Source organism: Xiphophorus couchianus, chromosome 5, assembly GCF_001444195.1.
Source record: "Xiphophorus couchianus chromosome 5, X_couchianus-1.0, whole genome shotgun sequence".
NCBI classification, from domain to species: domain Eukaryota; kingdom Metazoa; phylum Chordata; class Actinopteri; order Cyprinodontiformes; family Poeciliidae; genus Xiphophorus; species Xiphophorus couchianus.
In genome coordinates this window covers 5917391-5937225 of record NC_040232.1, presented here as the reverse complement: position 1 = coordinate 5937225, position 19835 = coordinate 5917391, and the positions used below count along the sequence as shown (strand labels likewise).

The 19835-nt window shown below is 35.5% G+C and overlaps 2 protein-coding genes across 6 annotated transcripts; both read left to right on the top strand.

Moving 5' to 3' along the window:
- Positions 1–422: 422 nt before the first annotated feature.
- On the top strand, positions 423–5971 carry rrp36 (ribosomal RNA processing 36). 5 transcript variants are annotated; one of them, XM_028018621.1, is made up of 8 exons: positions 423–805; positions 878–994; positions 2028–2160; positions 2265–2331; positions 2413–2517; positions 2592–2669; positions 3308–3425; positions 4164–5971. In XM_028018621.1, the coding sequence occupies exons 1-8, from the start codon at positions 541–543 to the stop codon at positions 4322–4324; spliced, it is 1044 nt and encodes a 347-aa protein (XP_027874422.1). In that variant the 5' UTR covers positions 423–540; the 3' UTR covers positions 4325–5971. The 5 variants fall into 5 exon arrangements, with proteins under 5 accessions (XP_027874422.1, XP_027874420.1, XP_027874421.1 ...); XM_028018619.1 differs by having other exon boundaries at positions 854–994; XM_028018620.1 differs by having other exon boundaries at positions 423–856; positions 905–994.
- Positions 5972–9717: 3746 nt separating this feature from the next.
- slc22a7a (solute carrier family 22 member 7a) lies at positions 9718–18737 on the top strand. Its single transcript, XM_028018616.1, has 10 exons — positions 9718–11176; positions 12478–12581; positions 14368–14522; positions 14843–15011; positions 15095–15218; positions 16015–16124; positions 16404–16618; positions 16725–16833; positions 17397–17603; positions 18347–18737. Exons 1-10 carry the CDS (start codon positions 10811–10813, stop codon positions 18444–18446), a joined length of 1659 nt encoding a protein of 552 aa, XP_027874417.1. The 5' UTR covers positions 9718–10810; the 3' UTR covers positions 18447–18737.
- Positions 18738–19835: the final 1098 nt, after the last annotated feature.

Sequence of the window (19835 nt, the reverse complement as noted above, 5' to 3'; positions counted from 1 at the left end):
ACCGGAAGCGAATGTTGGATTGTTTTCAAAATAAAACTCAAGCAAAAACATTTGACAAAAATTATAAAGAACCAACTATTTTAAAAAATATAGATATAATAAAATGTAGGCGCTTTCCAGGGCATAATCCCATTGAAATTCCTCAGCAAAGTTAATTTAGGACTACCAGTTACATTCTTCCATTTACAGTTACTTTATTTACGTGTTTTTATATTTTTCCTCGTATTATTACGACTTTATTTTCGCAATATTATGTTTTTTCTCGTATTATTTCTATTTCATTGTCCTACGACACTATTATTGTTATCAATTTATTTTTTCTCAGTCTGATTCTAAAATAATGTCGTACGTATGTGCAGTCATCCCGAACAGAAGGTGGCAGTGATGCCCCATTAAAATATGCCGCTTGCCACCGGAAGAAAAATCTCTGTATTACTTCCGGGTTTTCAGCCATGTGGTAAAACAGCTGTGGGTCAGGGTTCTGTTGACAGTATTTTTATTTTTCTTGGTTCTGCCTTTTGTAGAAGAAGAAAAGTGAGTATGAGGAGAAGAGAGAAACAGCGGCAGGAAGCGGAGCGGAAGAAGAAGAAGACTGTAAGTTGCAGCGAAGAGGAAGACTCTGATGTGGAGAAGAAGGTCTCTCTGTTTACCCTGAGAGGGGGGGAGGCAGAGGAGCTGCGGTTAAGCGGACACGATGATGAAGATCAAAACCAATCAGGTGGCGGGGCTGAGGAAGACTCTGGGGGCAGCGAAGAAGAAGAGGTATCGGAGGGGGAGAGTAATGATGAAGGAGATGATGATGATGGTGATGAAGAAGAAGAACTAGAAGAAGAAGAGGCTAATGCAGAGGAAGATGATGATGATGAAGAAGAACTAGAAGAAGAAGAGGCTGATGCAGAGGAAGATGATGATGACGAAGAGGAAGATGCTGAGGAAGAGGGGGGCCATACTGGTGATGGCACAGAGTTGCAGACAGAGGAAGGCATCAGGAAAGGTGAGAGTGACTGTGCCGACCCATACACGACATCTGAGTTTTGATTGGCCAGTTTGATAAGATCTGAGTTCTGATTGATCAATTATTTTCTGGTATCAGTCCAGATCACTGATGGCTCTATTGCTGACCCGGCTGCCAATGGATGGATTATAAGATGTTGTACTGGCTTATCATTATGCCTGTCGCAATATAAATAATCAATTAATTGCATAAAAAATTAAAATGAACTCAATAATTTCCTGGCTGATGATTTATATTTTTTGAAGGGCAATTTTGTTTACGGAGACATCACAATACGTTTTATTTAAGGTTTCGGGTGTCATTGGTTTTTAATTCCATTTTATTTATTATTTTTGCTTGTCCTGTTTTATTTTGGATATTGGTGTCACTGTTGTAATGCCAAGAAACATTTTTCCATTGTCTAGTGAGAAACATCTTTTTTTGGTATGCTGTTATTTTTTTTTTTAACTTAAATCTAAGTCAAAACAGAAACTGCTTTCAAAATTAATTCTCTTTTTACATTGATACATATTTTCCTACCAAAAACAATGTTTCTGGAGGCATGACAATATGTAATAAAAAATTAATCAATTTATTGCATGATAAATTAAAATGAACTTGATCATTTTCGTTCTGACGACTATTAATTTTCAAAGCATCCATTTAATATGGTTTTGGTTGTAAATGGTTTTTATTATTATTATTATTATTTTTGGGTGTGTTTTATTTTGGATATTTAAAATATCTTCCAGTTCCAGTGTTGTTTGTTTACAAAATTAAAGGTTATTTGTCTTTGAGAGGCCAAGCTTGTATTATTATGCTACTTTCAATAAATAGTATATTACTTCAAAATAGTCTCAAAACAATATTATAATTTATCACCATAATTACTGGAAGAATTTATCAGCCAGTAAAATTTATTGTTATAGAACTAGTTATGATTTATTTTGGTTTTGACTGTAGTTCAGTTTTGTTTCTTACTCAGTAAAAATCCTCAATATGAAACATTTTGTGATGTTTTCTTCCTATGCAGAACTGTCCAACATGCCCTTTGAGGATGTCATTAAGCTGCAGCAACAAGTGGGAACTAAAGCGTTCAATGAGGCCGCATTCAACAACAAAAAATGCCGAGCTGTCAACAGTAAGAAACGGCTGAACAAAAACAGGTCTGTTTCTTCCAAATCATCCTAATTAATCAAAAATCCAGAAGAAGTGCAGCTGCTCTCTCCTGATCGCTGTCAGCTTATCACACTGTGTATTTTAATTTTAGACCAATGGAAATTTCATCAAAGATTCCACCGTCCTTCCTACGGCAGGTCATCCCTGCCAAGAAATCAGTGAGTAAAACCAGCACTGATAAAACCACAAATCTGCTGTTTGCATGAAAATATTCATGTTTTTTTTTGTGTGTGCTGCAGACCAGGAGAGATCCTCGATTTGACAGCCTGTCAGGAGAATACAAACCAGAGATTTTTGAAAAGACTTACAAGTTTATCAATGACATCAAACACAGAGAGAAAGAGGTGAGAAAACCAGAATAAGGTGCCATGAAAAGTCTGTTTATGTAGAACGTGCGACATACAGTCTGTCTCTGCAGGTCATTAAGAAGCAGCTAAAGAAGACAAAGACTGACCGCAAGAAGAAGGAGAAGCTGGAGTTCCTGCTGAAGAGATTGGTAAGAAGTCCTGACACTTCAATCTTTTTATCACTTGTCAGTTTATTTGCAAAAAAATAAAAAATAAATTGGTTCTTAACGGTGCTATATATATGTATCTCTGCAGAATGTGACATTTGTCTGTAAATTTGTTTAATTCTGCAATATTTTGCTAAAAATATTTATAAATATTTATCTGCATTCCGTAAAGTAATTTCAAAGTAATATTAAATTAATACTAATAATTTAATAATTAATGCTAGTCATTAAATTACTTTAGCAGAGTAGTAGAAATAAGAAAGTTACCATCATTTAAAGAAAATGTTTTTGACCATTTTAGTGGAAAATTTGCAGTGAACTCACAATGATGAATTAGTGTAAAAAGTATAGCAATCTGTTGTTTGTGCATACATTTCAGTGTTATTGGCAGTATACAGATAAAAACTGCTTTCATTTAATAAAATAATATTTAAGGTTCTCTTTATGTATCCTTGACAGGGCCACACAAAAAGCCATGATGGGCCAAATTTGGCCACTGGGCCTTGACTTTAACACACATGGCTTAGAGGGCTTTTTTTTTTTTAAATCAATAATTGTTTTTGGATTAAGCTACCAGTGCAGATGGTGGTCAAGCTTTAAATTTCCATGTGTTTGTGCAGAATAACCAGGAGCGAGCGAGACTGATCCAGGAGCAGCAGAGAGAGAGAGAGCTGCAGTTCAAGAAGCAGCAGCGAGAGCGAGCCAGTCTGGGAGAACGGCCATTTTTCCTCAAGAAATGTAAGAGCGAGTCCAACACCGGACCCGCTCGTCCTCAGAACTCTGTTTCTTGTCCCTCACACATCTTGTGCTTTCACATTCACATTATTTTAAAAAAGTATTATTACACACAAAGGATCAGTGTCAGACAGAGAAGCTGAACTACTTTTAAATACCGTGTTAGAATATAAAATAAGGCTGGATGACATGGCTGAAAAACATATTACATACGCGTTTCATATCAGTCGATATTGATAACTATGGATTAATTTTTTTGTTTTTAAATATCTGAACTACCGCCACACTAGTGACGTGACATTTCCTGTTTTATCCAGTTTTCACTCCACACTTTATTTTTCAGCAGTTATGAGGGCTGGTGGTTCTTACTCAACAGGTTGTTGCTAGGTAACCAAAGAGTGAGTGAGTTGAATGGCTTAATCTTGCTTAGCTAGCCGTGAGAGGCTGAACGGCTTAAAGCCTTTCCTCTGCCTACGTCTCCCAGAATGCTGTGCGGTTCTGGATCAGAGTTCAGTGAAATTATTGAGTACTTTACCAGACGTATCATCTATTCATTTTGATCACGTCTGTGGCAATATATTGGTTATTACTAGAGTTTACGTGTGGATGAAAAGCCAAATCACATAAAAATCTCTTCGGTTTCACAGATATCCGGACTAGACGTAGACTTGATTATTTGGTTTCATAAAAGCTAAAACAACACGCTGGAAAAACATTCCTCTGCTTTATTTCTCTCCTCAGCGGAAAAGAAGAAGCTGCAGTTGGCCGAAAAGTATCAGGAACTGAAGAAGAGCGGCAAACTGGAGAACTTCCTTAGCAAGAAACGGAAGAGAAACGCAGGAAAAGACCGCAGGAAGCTTCCTGGGAAACAGCTACACAACAAAAAGCCTTTTTCCTCCTGAGAAGTGTTGAAGAGCAATGTGCTGAGAAATGTTTGATCATCTCAGCTGTAGACTCATTTCAGTGTTCTGATGCTGTTGGTTCCCCACATCAGGTGAACTTGCTCTGTAAAAGCTCTTTTTTTGTGATCAAAGATGATGGGAATCATGAATATGTTCATAAAAAATACTAAAAGTGTGTTTGGAGATTGTGTCAGATGTACAAATGCTTTTTTTTACATGTAAAAATAATAAAGGTTTTCCTCAATACTTTAAATCCTCTGCTCACCCTGCTGCTTATTCAAGTATCTTATTTATCCCAAAGGGAAAGTAAATTATGTCCAATCCACAACAGTCCTGTTGTCCTGAATGATCTCCTGTAGCAGTCAATCTTTCAGCAAATCTGAAGAGGCCTCTGACTGAAGACTGTTGTTTTATGACAGTGTCATGGCTGATGTGATGTGCCAGCCGTTCAGAAGCTGATTTATGTAATAAAACCAGAGACAAAAGTGGCCATAGGCATATTTTCATTTATAAATCAGTAACTAGCTTACTACCAATATATCTAACTACATATATTTGACATAATCAGAGCAACTACAGCCTCCTCTCACTTGTTTTTACTACATTTAACGTTACTTCAGTGTGACACAAACTTCTATCATATGAACAGAAGCCATAGTAGCATAATTAAACCAAATAGTTTTAAACAACTAGACAATAAGAAAGCATCGCTGGATCAGTTTTAATATTTTACTGCTATCCTCTTATTTTCATTTTATTTACTGCATTAATTGCACTGACATGTCCGTTTTAAGAGACTGGATTTGAAAATTAGGCATCTCAAAGATATTTACTCAAATAATCAAAAGTGGAATTACAAAATATTAATTTTTTCAGGTAGACTTATTTATTTTAGTGTTTTTATGAAGATGTGCAAGCTGTTAATCTTTTTTTTCTGTTCTCTATCAATTTTGGTGATTTTTTACCCAACTTTTTGATGCTGGATGTTTCTGGTCAACTTTGAGAACTGATTTTTTCTTTTACATGTTTCGCTATATTTCTATACACTCCACTCTTGAAATACGACTAAAACGGAATATTCACCATCAAGAGCTTTTTAGGATTATTTTGCTTTGATCTGTTGTCTTAAAAGTTAGTTGGTCTATAGAGGATCAGAACCAAAACAGATGGGAGTCAGGTTTTCAGATTGTAACTTTAAATTAAATGTGAGAGTAATGCAACTTCAAAGAAAATACATGTGGTGTAAATGCAAAGGCATAAAATTGTTTGGTTACAGATTTGAAATGAAAGTATGATTGGATTGAATTGTAATAAATGGATTCAAAATGAGTTGGTGAACGGGTGAAATGATCCGGCCATGAAATTAGTCCATTTGCCATTGTTATGTTTGTTTATAGATGTACATGTTGTTTTGATTGTAGGTCCCAGGAAAATAAGTATGGTGCAAAATAAAACATTATATTTAAAGCAAGTGATTAAAACATAAAAAACTTTCCAAGTATATTTTTACTAAAAAATGTACATAACAGATGAGTCGCTCAATTTCACTCCAGTTGATGAACTCAAAATATTACATCAATTAAATTTTTACAAACACATATGATCATGTTGTTGTGCATCTTTGCCAATATTCACAACTCAAACCCTGAAAGAAGAGAAGAAATGGTGCCGCTCTCACAGCGGTGTGTCCAGAAATCATTCTGTCTTCTCTTTCACAGTTCTCTGTTTGAGCTCCACCTCAGAGCGAACGCTGCTCTTCGTCGCTTTCTGTAACCCCCATGTGCTCAGATGGATCAGAACAAATGCGCCCCCAGCCGTCCACAGCCAGTTCTTACGCAGCCAGCTCTGTGACTTCATTGTGACTCTGAAAGGCAGAAAGAGAGTTTCAGGACCTCCAGATTTATATCTTTTAATTAAATATTGGTATTTCTTTGGACAGTGAAGGTAGTTTTAATAAAGTTTGTTACTAAAAGGTTAACATCATCTTAAAACATTGCAATACTCAAAATATAGATAATTCACTGTACTGGCTTCCCTGTTTGTCAAATAGATTTTAAAATGCTGCTTCTGGTCTCTCGAAAACTAAACTGTCTTGGTCCAAATGCATTTCCAAGTAGCTAGCGAATTACCAGACCGGATTACTGAAGTGTTACCAGGACCTGAACTAAGTAATGTGAAGCAGCTCATCAGCTCTGGAACAAACTCTCTGAAAAACTGAAATATTCAGGGTTCTGTTGGTTCCTGTAAATCAGGACAGAAACATTTTTAGCTTTCTAACAATCTGACTAATGAACTTTTCACCTGTTTGAAGAGCAAAACTAGATTTGAACTTAAGTCTATAATAAGCTTTAATTTAAAATTTCATGCAAATTTGTCTTTAAAGGTGACCTATTATGTTTTCATTGAACAGGTCAGAATAGAATAAGCTGTACAAAACATGTTTGTTACATGTTTCACACAAAATCATTCTTAATGTTTACATTAAGACCAGCTGAGCAAACGTGCTGGGGGCTGCACGTTTGAGCTTGGGTTACTAGGTAACGGCCTGGGCTTCACTGAAGTTGCTAGGTGACAGGAAGTGCCTGCTGATTTGTGACATTACATTTGGAAGGTTTTTGAAACGGTTCATTTTCCAGACACCAAAAAACATTAATGCCAAGAAATGGCTGAGTGTTTTTTTAAGAGCTTGGGCTGTATATAGAAACAGTTGAGACCCAAATGGAAGTACAGTACAAAAAATTTGCAAAATGTGAACGGTCTGGGCCATCTAGAGGACAAACAAGGAACTGCGTAAAGAGAGCAAAATCATGTTGCAGCCACATACTGTACCTTAGTGCATTACTTGCTTTTGGCTGGAGGAGGAGTAGCAGCAGGAGGTGAGACGTATGCAACAATGCCAGGCTCAGGAATGTACTCCTCTCTGTTGTGCAGCGCTGGGTTTGTCTTCAAGTTGTACCAGCCCAAGTGAATCAGTCCCAGACTTGTGCCCATCACAATCAGGACTTTGTAGTTATTCCAGAACGTCCGCAGACCCATAACTGATAAGGAGCAAATTGATGAAAGCAAACAAAGCTGACGTCCAGATAAAGCAAACATCATACATTAAAAATATTAAATCAATATTAAACTATCCAGTCAATCTGACTCAACACAGCTGCCATAAACCTACAAATAAAAAACATACAGACACAAAGGTTACTGAGAATAAACCTTTTATAAGGGAAGGGATGGTAATGGCAGTTATCACAGTGTTCATAAAAACTGTTAATATTCAGTCATACTGCTCTAAAATACATTCACCCAATCCCCATTAATTCAAAAATACGTTATTAATCCCGAAGGGAAATTAAGTAATAAAAGGGTGCTCCACTACAAGAGCAGCATCAAGTAAAGAAACTGTTCTGTGAAAAATTTCGAAATACCCGCAGATTTATCATGCTTTAGAAAGGTAAGACGCAGTGTTCTTGGTCTTACATACATTAAGCATTCAAATATTTTCTTGTTTTAAATGAATTGATAAACATTTAAGGAATATTCTGACCAATGGTTATCTATTTTATGCAATAGGAATATTTCGTCTTTAATAGTCAACAACTGTACAATGGCGCAATTTTAGTTTCCAAACTAATCGAAAACTTTTATATTTAACGTAGAAAACACGATGTAAAGAACGTTGTGAGGGCTTAAAAACATTTTCAATAAAAAGACAAACTTGGATCTGGATTGAAGAGAACCTTTTCAGTATTTTTATATATCTTAGACACATTTAAACAACAACACCAGGTTTTCTGATAAGCCTAATATTGCACACAAGTCTAAAAGGTTTTGGACCAGATAAACAGGAAAATAAAACAGATTTTAGGTGGTGATATAAGCAGAGTCTCACCTTCAGCAATCAGCTGCTTCTCCTCAGCAGGCCGCCATTATTGTGTTCGCCGCTGGTAATTGGCGATGTGCCTGAAAAAAGTTTTCCGCCAGAGAGTTTACGGTAGAAGAAAAGCCGTACCAGAACATGAAACCTTTAATTGAAACGTGTCTTATTTTAGATTTAAATGAGTAAGCATATTTAAATTAAAAGAAAACGTTGAATCATATTTAAAATCAGGCCAAAACCTGGACAACTACACGTATGCCACGTGATGACGTAACAGGGGGCGGGGCCTGTGTCTGAGAGCAGAGACCTACTGTATGTAAACAACATTTCATTCGTTCCTTCTCTCCTTTCTTTCTCTGCTAATTTCTCTTTTTTCTCAGTTTCTTTTTAGTAAGTTCACCTTATTAAAAACACACATAAATATGACGGCCTTTTAGAGACAATGTAGGCAGAAAAAAGGAGGAGTACATTTTTGCTAAAAAAATGACATTTTTAGATTAATCTCAAAAAAATTCTAGAAAAAAACTTGGAATTTTCTATGTTTGAAAAGTCGAAAATTGGCTAGGAAGAACTTGGAAATTTTTAGATTAACCTGAAAAAAAAATCCATTTCAAAAATGTGAAAAGAAAGTCCACAGTGTCACAATTTCAAAAGTAGGCCACAATGCCCTTTATAGCTTTTGAATAAACTGAGTTTAATCCAGGATGTCTCAGACTTATATCATTTCTTGACTTTTTTTAACCTCCATGAGATTCTGAAATGTTCGATTCAGATTAATTCAAAAAGATTCATTTATTTATCCAGTTGGGAAGTTAAATGCCATCATCCTAGCATTTTCAAAGCATTGTTGTGGATGGCGGTGCTATGGGTAGAACTCATCTTTCTGTGAATCTGAAGAAACTTCTGAATATAACACATGACTTAAGGTATTCACCCTCATTCTGAGGACATTCCCATGTCAATGGCTTCTTTCCAGTTAAATGGAGTAATTGATCCGACGCAGTGTGTTTTGAAGGAGATAATGTTGATATGTATTTATATCACGCATTCAAGAATTTCTCCCCTGCGTTTTAGTCTCAACATGCTGCTACTGCACGCCTTTCCACTTTCTTTAGACGTGACCTTGCTGCTGCTGTTTTCTTTAGGTCTATGAGCCTCAAAATAATGGCAAATATAAATCCTTGAAGGTCTTTAATTTTTTTCAAATTGATCTGCTCATTTAATTTAATTTTGTGCATTAGCATTTTTCACCTTGTAAGACCTTTTTTCCCCAACAAATACTACTTTAGGATGAAGGTGTAAGTTGAGTTTAGGTTAGGTTTTAGGCTAGGCATGTACTGGTCAGGGTTAAATGAATGGAAAATGAACAAAAGTCACAGGGCTTTATTTCTTTATTTTTTATTATCATATATATATATATCTATATATATAACACAAAGTCTTTGTGAAGATAGAAAAATTAATAATAGTTACAAAAACATGTATATTATGCTTTAGACCTGATCAGCTGCACTTATGAAGATTGCTGTTCCCCAGTCTTTATCAGCTGTATGCTATTAAGTGCATTTTAACTGTTAAATGGGTATTTAATGTGAGGTGGTTTTATTATCATCATGGCGGGTTTCAACTTACTTGAACTGGTGGAGGAGGGTTCTTCGAGTACCTTTGAAAAACACTGCACGTGACCAAGTCCTGAATAGCATTTGTCATGCGCTTCCGTTTACATTGACTTGACAAATTGAATTTCATGTTTCAGTCAATTTCCTTGTAATCACAGGAACTCACGTGAATATATAGGAAGAATGAAAGATCCGGAAATCAAACAGCTAGACTGATGAATACCACAATGAGTCTGTGTGGTAGTTAGTGGAATATGGGAACAAAACAATAAAGAATGTAAAGGTAAATAGTGAAAAGCATGCAAAAGAATGTGTTTCACAGAGCTTTGAGACAAGGCCAAAAAATATAAAAGGAGAGTCCAATAAAATGCAGACATGTTTATGGCATTTGGTTTATTGCAAAGTGTGAAAATTATCTGTATTAACCAAGTTTGTGTGCAGAAAAAAGGAATTTGACTTTGGTTCCTCTTATAATACCAGGCACTGTACTGACACCCTAAACTGATGAAAGACTTTCTTATATGGCTAATATTAAACTAGTGGATTTACAGTATTTGATTCATTGGAATGTCTTCTGCTAAACTAATTCAAGAACCTTTGCAGACCTACAGAAATAGATCGTAGAGGTTGCTTTGGGACAAAAACCAACCTAAAAATGTTGAATAATTGTATTAAAATGAGATTTGGTAATTATTTCTAAATTAAAAGTTTGAACACTTTTAAATTATCTGTAGTGACCTTAGAGGATTTCTGCTAAAAGTTAATGCTCCATGTACAAACTAACATAAATTAATACATTATGTTCATAATGAAAATGTGAGTATTTAAGGCAGACAGAAACAGAGCAGACCTCACCTCCATAAAAAGATCCTCCCTCTGTCTGTCCCCCCCCCCCCCCCCCCCCCCCCTGCTGTAAATAAGGAATTGTTTAAGGCAGCGAGTAGAGAGCTGATCAGCAGAGCTCCCTGATCCTTTTTTCTCCATCCTGTCAAAATGAGGTTTGAAGAGATACTGGATGACATTGGTGGATTCTCCAAATTTCAGTTTTTCCTGTTGTCCATCCTGTGTCTGCCGCGTGCCATTCTCCCTCTCCACTTTCTCCTGCACAACTTCATCTCTGCCATCCCTCCTCACCACTGCTCCCTCGGGAAGCTGGAGAAAAGCAATGACAGCGCCTGGTCCCCAGACCCTGAGACTCTGGCCCTCTGGATCCCCCAGCAGGACGACGGCTCTCTCAGCTCCTGCAGAGTCTACAGCTCCCCACAGACCAGCAACCTCAGCCGGGAGAACAGGACTGTGATTTGTCCAGATGGGTGGACCTACGACAAATCACAATTTAGCTCCACGACGGCCTCTGAGGTAAAATTCTAATAAGTTAAAACTTAAAAACTGCTTATTTCCTTCATAAAAGGTCAGCAGAAGAAATGTTTTAATGTTAACAGGAATTGCTGGTAACTAATCAATGTGAGAGAATTGAGTTTGAGTTGATTTGGTTAGTTGATCATTTATATTGAATTATATAAAAATTGAGACACAGCCAATGCTAGAAGCAACAGATGAAAGAACTCCTTTGTATCCACACCAATCAGCTCCCCAAATTTATAAATTAAAATTCCATTTTATATATTTATGAATTGGTGCTTCTGTTTCTCTGTTTTTAACATCGTCTGTGGACTTTTATGTTGTTTTGTGTCTTTGAAATGCCTGACTGCAAAAGAAATCCCCCCCTTTGGGGACAATAAAAGATCTGAACTGGACATGAACATTCTATGAGGGGATTTTGCAGATCTCTACATATTCACTCTTTCAGTTGAGTGAATGATATCAACCAGAGGGATGTGACTTACATTTATTTTGTTAACTGATTCATGTGGGGACCAGAATTCCACTAAACATAAATAAAATGTAATAAAATGTTTTAAATAACATTCAAATGGAAGAAATCACATATAGGATTTGAATTCTAGCACTATTGTCTTGCAGCAACAATGACCTGGGTTCAAATCCATTTTTTTCTGGGATGGATGGAGGAAAATTTTATTTTTGAGGAAATTTGTCTCCATAATTCATAAAAATTCTTAATTAAGGCAAACAATTAAATTAAAAGTCAAGATTTGTAAGAGTAATGGAAGTACCAGTGGATGAAATGTGAATCATGAATCAGCATCTTCTACATGAGACAGACATACAACAAAAGTGTGTCTTTAGTAGGCCTCTGTAATACGGACTGCTACAGGAGATCCTACACTCAGTCTCTATAATAACTCGTTCAAAAACTTTGAAAACTATAAATTAAAGAAATATTTTTGTCCTTTTGGGATCAATAAAGTATTTTTAAATAAAAAAAAATTGAATTCATGAAGAAGTGAAAGGGCAAGATGACCCAAATCTATTTTATGTTTGTAGATATATTATTGTATTTTTTTTAATTTGTCTGCTTGTTTTTGGTGTCATTTTATTTTAACTCTGTTTAAACTCAGCAGTTTTATAACCCTTGACCTTTCCTCAGCTTCCTTCAAACCAGGTGACTGTTTATGTCCCCGATCAACAAACCAAACAGGCAATAAGACATCAAAGTTAATTTGAAACCTAAAGAGATCATCAATTAAGAAACTGTAAAGTTGAGTCACACACTTTAAAACATTTTTGCTTTTGTACAGTGGGATCTGGTGTGTAACGACAAGCAACTGAATCAAGCACTTGCCACCTACTTCTTTATTGGAGTGATGTTTGGAGCCATTGTCTTTGGACAGCTTTCAGACAAGTAAGTTCACCCAAAACACTTAAATACGTACACTGATAATAATTTTAAAAGTAAATTACAGTTTACTTTTACACAGGATGGACAACATTTAAAGTCCTCAGACTTTAAATATTTGCAACACTCAGCTAAAACTAAGAAAATTAAGGTTTTGCTTTACATTTTTCTTCATTTGAACTCACAACCTTTTTGATGCAAAATAAGAGTTACTGATAAATGTATTTTATTCCCGACTCATTAGTGTTTTCACACTGTAAATAATTTCCCAAAAGTACTCAAGGTGTCATCAAAGGAGTTAATAACTGTATTTTTTTCAAATGTCGTTCTCAATTATTTGTGTACTCTTTTTTGTTGTCCCTTTTCTTCCTTTTGGGTTTTAAGACATTTTTTAAACTTGGAGAAGATTTTGATCAAAAGATTTGTGTTTATTTTCATTTTTATATCAGCTATACACAGGCCTTTTGAGCCCAGATTTTCCCAAGGGGACAATAAAGTATTTTCTATTGTATGATATCATATAATAAAAAAGAGAGGAATCTAGAACTAGAAAACTAAGGCAAAAACTCAATAGCAAAGTGACAATACTATCCCATTGTTTGTGGAAAAATGAGCGTTTGAATCAGGTGCATTGCAGCATTTTACTACAGTCTACAGAAATGAAAGCACTTTCAGTAAACACTAAGTATGTAACATGATCTTATCAGTCATTACAAAACTGAGGTTTTCGTGTAAAGGATATTGTAGCAGAAAATTAATAAATTGGTGTATTTGTGTGTGTTAAATCAACTATCTTTACTTAAAAAGTCATCCAAGCAAAAATAAATTGCAATTCCACACAGCTGTCATGTGCTTTGTGTATTTAGTAGAGGCTTTTATTCAAGACATGTCAGCTGCCTCTTTGCTAGTAAAACAGCGTTATGAGTGTAGGGGTGCACACGTGGCTCTGCAATGAGAATCAAAGAACTAAATGCCAGTTACCCAATACCTTATACCAGTGATTACAAAACTGGATGCACATGACCAGAAACACACTAACTGTTTTATTTATGTTCATTTCGGACGTGCTGAGTGTACTTGTAATGTGGTTGAGGTATAGAAAAAGAAGCTTTCCGTGTGCACACGTGTCTATTTACACACGCACACGCATGTTTAGTTTATCATCATTATAGCTTTATTCCAGACACATAAGAAGAACCATACTAAAAAGGTCAAACAAACAAAATAAGAAATAGAAAAAAAATACTACATAAAAATTTAAATGACTCCTTGATTCAAAGTTGCTCACAACCAAAGAACCAAAGATTAATGTTCTGTCTTCACTTAGCTGCGGTATGTTATCACACAATGATCCAGCAGAACAAAGCCCTGATTTTAAATAAAGAGTTGCGTTTATGTGTGGAGATGCTGGTCAATGGTTCAGGCAACAGCACCGTGTAAAAACGATTAACTGTTGGTCATTTCTAATTAGTTCCACTGTTTTATTTTTTAGCAGAAACTCGTGTTAGAGTTTGTCTAAAACTACAATAACCTCTATTGCATGACCACCAGATGCATTTGAAGATCTCTGTGAGCTTGTGAAAGTCTCATTAAACAAAGAGTCCTGTTATTGATACTACTAGTGTTTCCAAATGGGTACAGTGGTATTTCTGCTATTGTCCACTTTGGATAATGTTACAGTTATTGCTTAAATCCGCTACATAATTGAACCTGAACCTCTGTTGACTGAGGTTTGAAAAAAGAATACAATTCAAACTTGTTACTTGTGTTTTATGTTCTGTGTGTGTTGCAGGCTTGGTCGAAAGTCCATGCTTCTGGTGGCTATAATCGCCTCCACCTTGTTGGGAGCCACCGCTGCCTTGTCCACATCCTACATCATGTTTGCTATTTCCAGAGCGCTCTCCGGCTTATCCCTCAGTGGGCTGTCGATTATCGGAATAGTCCTTGGTAACAAAGCCATTTCACAATCAATAAATATACAGGCTTTAAAAACAAACTCTAAACGTTGTACAACCTAATTTGTGTAAGTAAATGTCAAAAAACAGTCACATACGTAATATTTTGAAGTCATATACCTTATATATTTAGTATTCTCATCTGTTTAAACTTTAAAATGCATACAGAGCTATTTAAATGTACAAGCAGATTAACAGTTTTACTCAAATAATTTTTTATAATTGATTTAGTCATGTTTTATGGGTATTAAGAGGATTATAGAGTTCCTCAGTGCTAAATTGAATTTGTCCATTGTTTATCTACATGCTAAGGTATTGAGTGGACAGATACAAAGCACCGAACCTTTACGGGAACCATTATGAGTTTGTCGTGGAGCGCTGGAAACATGCTTCTGGCTCTACTTGCCTATTTCATACGAGACTGGAGGCATCTAACGCTGGCAGTGACAGTGCCCTGCGCTGTTACCATCATCTGTTGTTGGTGCAATATTTTGTTCTTCTCCTTAACAGTTATAGTTTTTGTTTCAATAACAATGAGAGACAGTAATCTCTGTTTTCCTTCAGGTGGCTGCCTGAGTCTGCTCGCTGGTTGTTGGCTAACGGCAGAACAGAGGAAGCAAAAAAGTATTTGGTTCAATGTGCTAAGATGAACAGGACCGATCAACGCACAACCAAACTGGACATTGAAGTAAAGATAAACTTTTTCTTGCTTTATGTTATGTTATAATGTTATTCTGTCTTCAAAAACATAACTGGAGTGTTGCTTTGATTCTTTCATGCATGTTTGAGGAGTCCTGGAATCTCTTTTTTCAACATTCAGGGTGCCTAAATGTTGCTCTTACAAAGCAGCCCTTCCTCACACTTTCCCCACACAGCTCCTTCAAACTAGCAGTAGCAGCAGTTAGCAAACTGCTGATGGAACTATGCATCTGCTGAGCTTAACACAACAAACTACTTATCTGTCTAACTTTCATAAGAACGGCTGTAAACATAAAATGAGGAGCTTCATTTTCATGACGTGCTGAAGGCGGAGTATCAGAGAAATTAGGAATTTCTTAAAAAGACAGAGGCTCAATTTTAAGGTGTCAAATTACGAAATCAAGTCATGTTTGATACATGTAGCATTTTTATAAAAACTGAAAGTAATAGTTACTTGACTGTACTATAAAATGGCATTATGTGCCTAGAAAACACATAAAACTTCCCTTTTAAAAGCATATGCAGATCAGTTTTGAAAACGAAATTAAGCAAATTAAGTGTAACAAATATAGGAAGCACATATTGATAGGTATAAAAAACAATAAAATTAAATTATTAATCTGTGTGTCTGTACATAAAGCTCTGAAATGTAGGTGATGTAAGAGTGATGAAGGGTAATGTTTCCTTTATTCAACTTTACATTCTCGTTTCAAAATTAGCTAAACTTAAAATGTTCCACCTGAATAAATCAGACAAATCAGTGATGAACTGTATTGCTGTTTCAGGTTCTAAGGAAGGTAACCGTCACTGAAGTGGCAGAGAAGAACCACACCTACTTGGACCTGATCAGAACCCCTGAGCTAAGGAAGATCACTCTCCTCTCTGGGCTGTCCTGGTACTAAATCAACCTTTAAAATTACCACTACTACTACTACTCCTACTACTAGTACTAGTACTACTACTACTGCTAATACTATTAGTACTACTACTACTACTAGTACTACTGCTGTCTGTGCTGCAGGTTTCTGTAAGGTTTTACCTTAACCATGTTACTAAATTCGTTGTTTATTTATTTTAGCATTAGCATTGCACCAAAATTTTGCTCAAAATGTACATTTCAAACGTACATCTGAATGACAATAAAGTCTGTCTATGTCTATATCTGTACTTGCAGGTTTGCTGTTTCCTTCCTCTACTATGGGATCAGTTTCAAGATTTCAGGATTCGGCGTCAGCATCTACCTCACTCATTTCATCTATGCTGCTATTGAAGTCCCGGCCAAAATCCTCACATTTTTCATCCTGGATGTAATTGGCCGTCGGAACGGCCAGGCATGGTTTCTAATTGTAACAGGAGCTCTGATTGGAATAAACACTGTCATACCTTTAGGTTAATTTATTTACTTCTTTGTTTGTCTTTGACATATGGAAAAATTTTTTTTTAGATAAATGCCTGTGCATGAATATGCTCAGAAATGTGACTTTTTTCCTTTTAGAGTACTCTGTGATTCGAACATGCATCGCTGTGGTGGCCAAAGGTTTCTCTGAGGCAGCATTTACCACAGCATTCCTCTACTCAACTGAACTCTATCCAACCGTACTCAGGTAAACTCCTGTCATCCTAAACTTACAACCCAAACTTTTAGCATACACAGTCACTATTAGCTGACTGCCATCTTTTAGGTATCCTTAACTGTTACTTTCCGTAAGTAACTGTCATGACAGTTGCTATGACAACAATAAAAATGCCACAAGCTTAGAGCTAGCTCTCACCTTGTTCCTATCTAATATAAGTACATTACAATTAATACTCGATTAAAAATTTTGATACTTTACCCACCTTTGTGTAATACTAAGATAAAAATCTGTGTTTACTGACAAACTAGCAAAATTAGCTTAGCTTAATGTAGCTTTTTTCTGCTAGCTAAGACTGACATGTAGCCTATGTGCATGTTACTACCTGTACAGTGCTTTATCAAATCCAGAGGACTCTAAAGCACATTACACTGCATTCAGTGATTCTAGGAACGCTGCTCACAGGTCAAAGTTTAGTTCATATTTGTGTAAGGTCAAAAAATACTGTGAGTTTTGTGGCAGTGCACATTTAGTCAGATTTAGTGAGAAAAGCACCTCATAACACCTGTTTTTTTGTTTTTTTGTGTGTGAAGGCAGTGTGGTTTAGGCTACACCTCCTGTCTCTGTCGGTTCGGAGGCTCCCTAGCCCCAATGGTCATGCTCCTGGAAGATGTTTGGCTTCTTCTGCCTCCTGTGATCTTTGCTGGGACTGGAATCATCAGTGGCAGCTTGGTTTTTCTCCTTCCAGAAACACTAAACGTCAATTTGCCAGAAAATATTCTCGATGTTGAGGAGGGAAGGTATGCATTTGTCCACAGCTGATTGAAATAATATCAATAAACTTCGCTACATTTGTGCCGGCTTGTGATTTTCATTTGTGCCATTATAATAAAAAAAATGTTTTCAGAGGTCATTAAAGATTAACTTGTCCCCCAGCTCCAACATTAACAAAATCAAGCATAAGTGATATAATTTAATTTTACTATATTTTTGCTGGTTTGGGCAGCTGAAATATTTATAGCTCAGTTGATTGACTACAAATTTGCTTGATTTTGTAAATGTGAGGTGGCTGGTTGAGCTTTGATGACCTCTGTTGTAAAACCCTGTGTGGGTTAGGGAACAAAGTATTTTCTTTTAAATTTTGGTGTGCTCTACAGAAAAATCAACGAGTAGGTAGGTTTTCCGGGAATAATTTGGAGTTTAGTTTCTCAAAAAAAATAAAATAAAATAAAATAAAATCATAAATTGTTTAATCTGTTGCTGAACTCATAAATGCCTTTTCCTTACAAACATGACATAATTTCAGTGCATTTCATAAACCAAGGTTGTTAAGACAAAAAACATACTTTTTCATTTCACATAGATTAATAATATTTTTGTGACCCATAAAAAATGACAAGGGTTAATTTAAAATGCTGATTCCAGAGCTGTGCGGGAGAATTTACATTTATGCATCATAGTTTTAGCTTTTCTTATCTTAAGTTTGTTTTGTTTCCAAACATTCACCTGCTTCACTTTGTCTTTGCTCTTATTTTCTTTGCAGACACATACAAAGCGATGCAGAGCGAGGCGAAGACGGAGAAATTCAGCTGAAACAATTAAACTGCGAAGACAAAGCATCACAGCTTGCAGCTTGTTATTAAAACGGGATTTCTGTTGGCTGTGGATTTATTGATGCTTTTGGAATTTCATTGTAATGTTTAGGTTTTTTTGAACCAGACTATTGAGATTATTACCTAAATTTAACTGAATTTAACATTAAATAAAACAAAATCATAACTGGTGCATGTCACATCTAGGGAGAAACCATCCTGGGTTTAGCTGCCCTTGTTTGTTGTACAGAATCAATAAAGATCATAGTACATTTTATTACAAGATGACACTATTTGACCTTTTTACAGATTGTTTTTAAGATTAAAAGATATTCTTAATCTGACAAACAAGTCTCATCAGAATATGTATTCTAATATGCTGAATATGACTGTATTTTATATACATAAAACACGTTCTATTCATACCGATTTTCCAATATGTTTATTTTGTATAAGAGTGTTGAACAAACCTATTTACTTTCCTATTAATTAGTTGCTATTTTAAAGTTTTAGAGGCTTCAGTAAAACACCAAGAAAACTTTAGATTTATGATGGATTGGACAACATGTAATAATTTTTAAAAGAAAAAAAAACTGTTATTTAGAGTTTTTACTCATTCAGTTTGATGAACTTTGCTCATTAATCTAGAGAAATTGGGCTTGTTAACAGTCAGAGACACAAAATATAAAAATAACAAAATGTGTTAATTTAAAAAAGGGGTAAATTAAGCAAGACAACTACATTTGAGGTTATGCACAAATGTATGCATGCAAACCAAACAGCTGCTGTCCAGCTGGTTACCCACATCTGGAAATAAAGGCCAGTCAAAGTCCTAAGCTGTTAATGTCGAGTCATTTAAATAACAAATTAAATATGTAATTTAATGTTAATAATAATAATTCTAAGGTTTGTAAAGAAATATTTTAAAAGGTGTTTTTGTTTGTCAGAACAATCAGTAGAACAAAATAAAAACAGGAAATCTGCTTCGATGTTGCCTTTTCAGTAAATATCAACTAAATTAATTAAAATAATGTTTTTATGATGTAAAGTCGTTTGAAATGCCTTACTGCTGAAATGTGCTATGTAAATATAATTTGATTGATTGATTGATTGGTTTATTGATAATACAAACCTAAAATGTTCAGTAAATTTAAAAAATAATGAGAAAACTGATTAGTTGCGAAGAAATATAACCAAATTTATATGCAAATTGTATGTTTATCCATGTTTACCAAGGCATTTTGTGATTAGGTTAATTTTAAGACACATCGAGGGTGCTGCTACCCAACAGCTTGGATGCACTAACGTTTTGTGTGGTTGACAGGAAATGAAAAGAACGAAAAAAAGAATGACAAAATGGAAGAAAAGAAAGTAAAAGAAAAAAATCAGAAAAGTTGAATGAAATTAATATTTTTTCTTCCAGGTAGCATTTGTAAAACA

What these genes read in the sequence shown, in the direction of transcription:
- rrp36 (XM_028018617.1), top strand. Translation starts at nt 541, where the DNA reads ATGAGGAGAAGAGAGAAACAGCGGCAGGAAGCGGAGCGGAAGAAGAAG. An exon ending in AAACGGCTGAACAAAAACAG is followed by an intron (nt 2,161 to 2,264) that starts GTCTGTTTCTTC and finishes TTTTAATTTTAG; the next exon opens with ACCAATGGAAATTTCATCAA. An exon ending in GCCATTTTTCCTCAAGAAAT is followed by an intron (nt 3,426 to 4,163) that starts GTAAGAGCGAGT and finishes TTCTCTCCTCAG; the next exon opens with CGGAAAAGAAGAAGCTGCAG.
- slc22a7a (XM_028018616.1), top strand. Translation starts at nt 10,811, where the DNA reads ATGAGGTTTGAAGAGATACTGGATGACATTGGTGGATTCTCCAAATTT. An exon ending in TTTGGACAGCTTTCAGACAA is followed by an intron (nt 12,582 to 14,367) that starts GTAAGTTCACCC and finishes TGTGTGTTGCAG; the next exon opens with GCTTGGTCGAAAGTCCATGC. An exon ending in CAACCAAACTGGACATTGAA is followed by an intron (nt 15,219 to 16,014) that starts GTAAAGATAAAC and finishes TTGCTGTTTCAG; the next exon opens with GTTCTAAGGAAGGTAACCGT.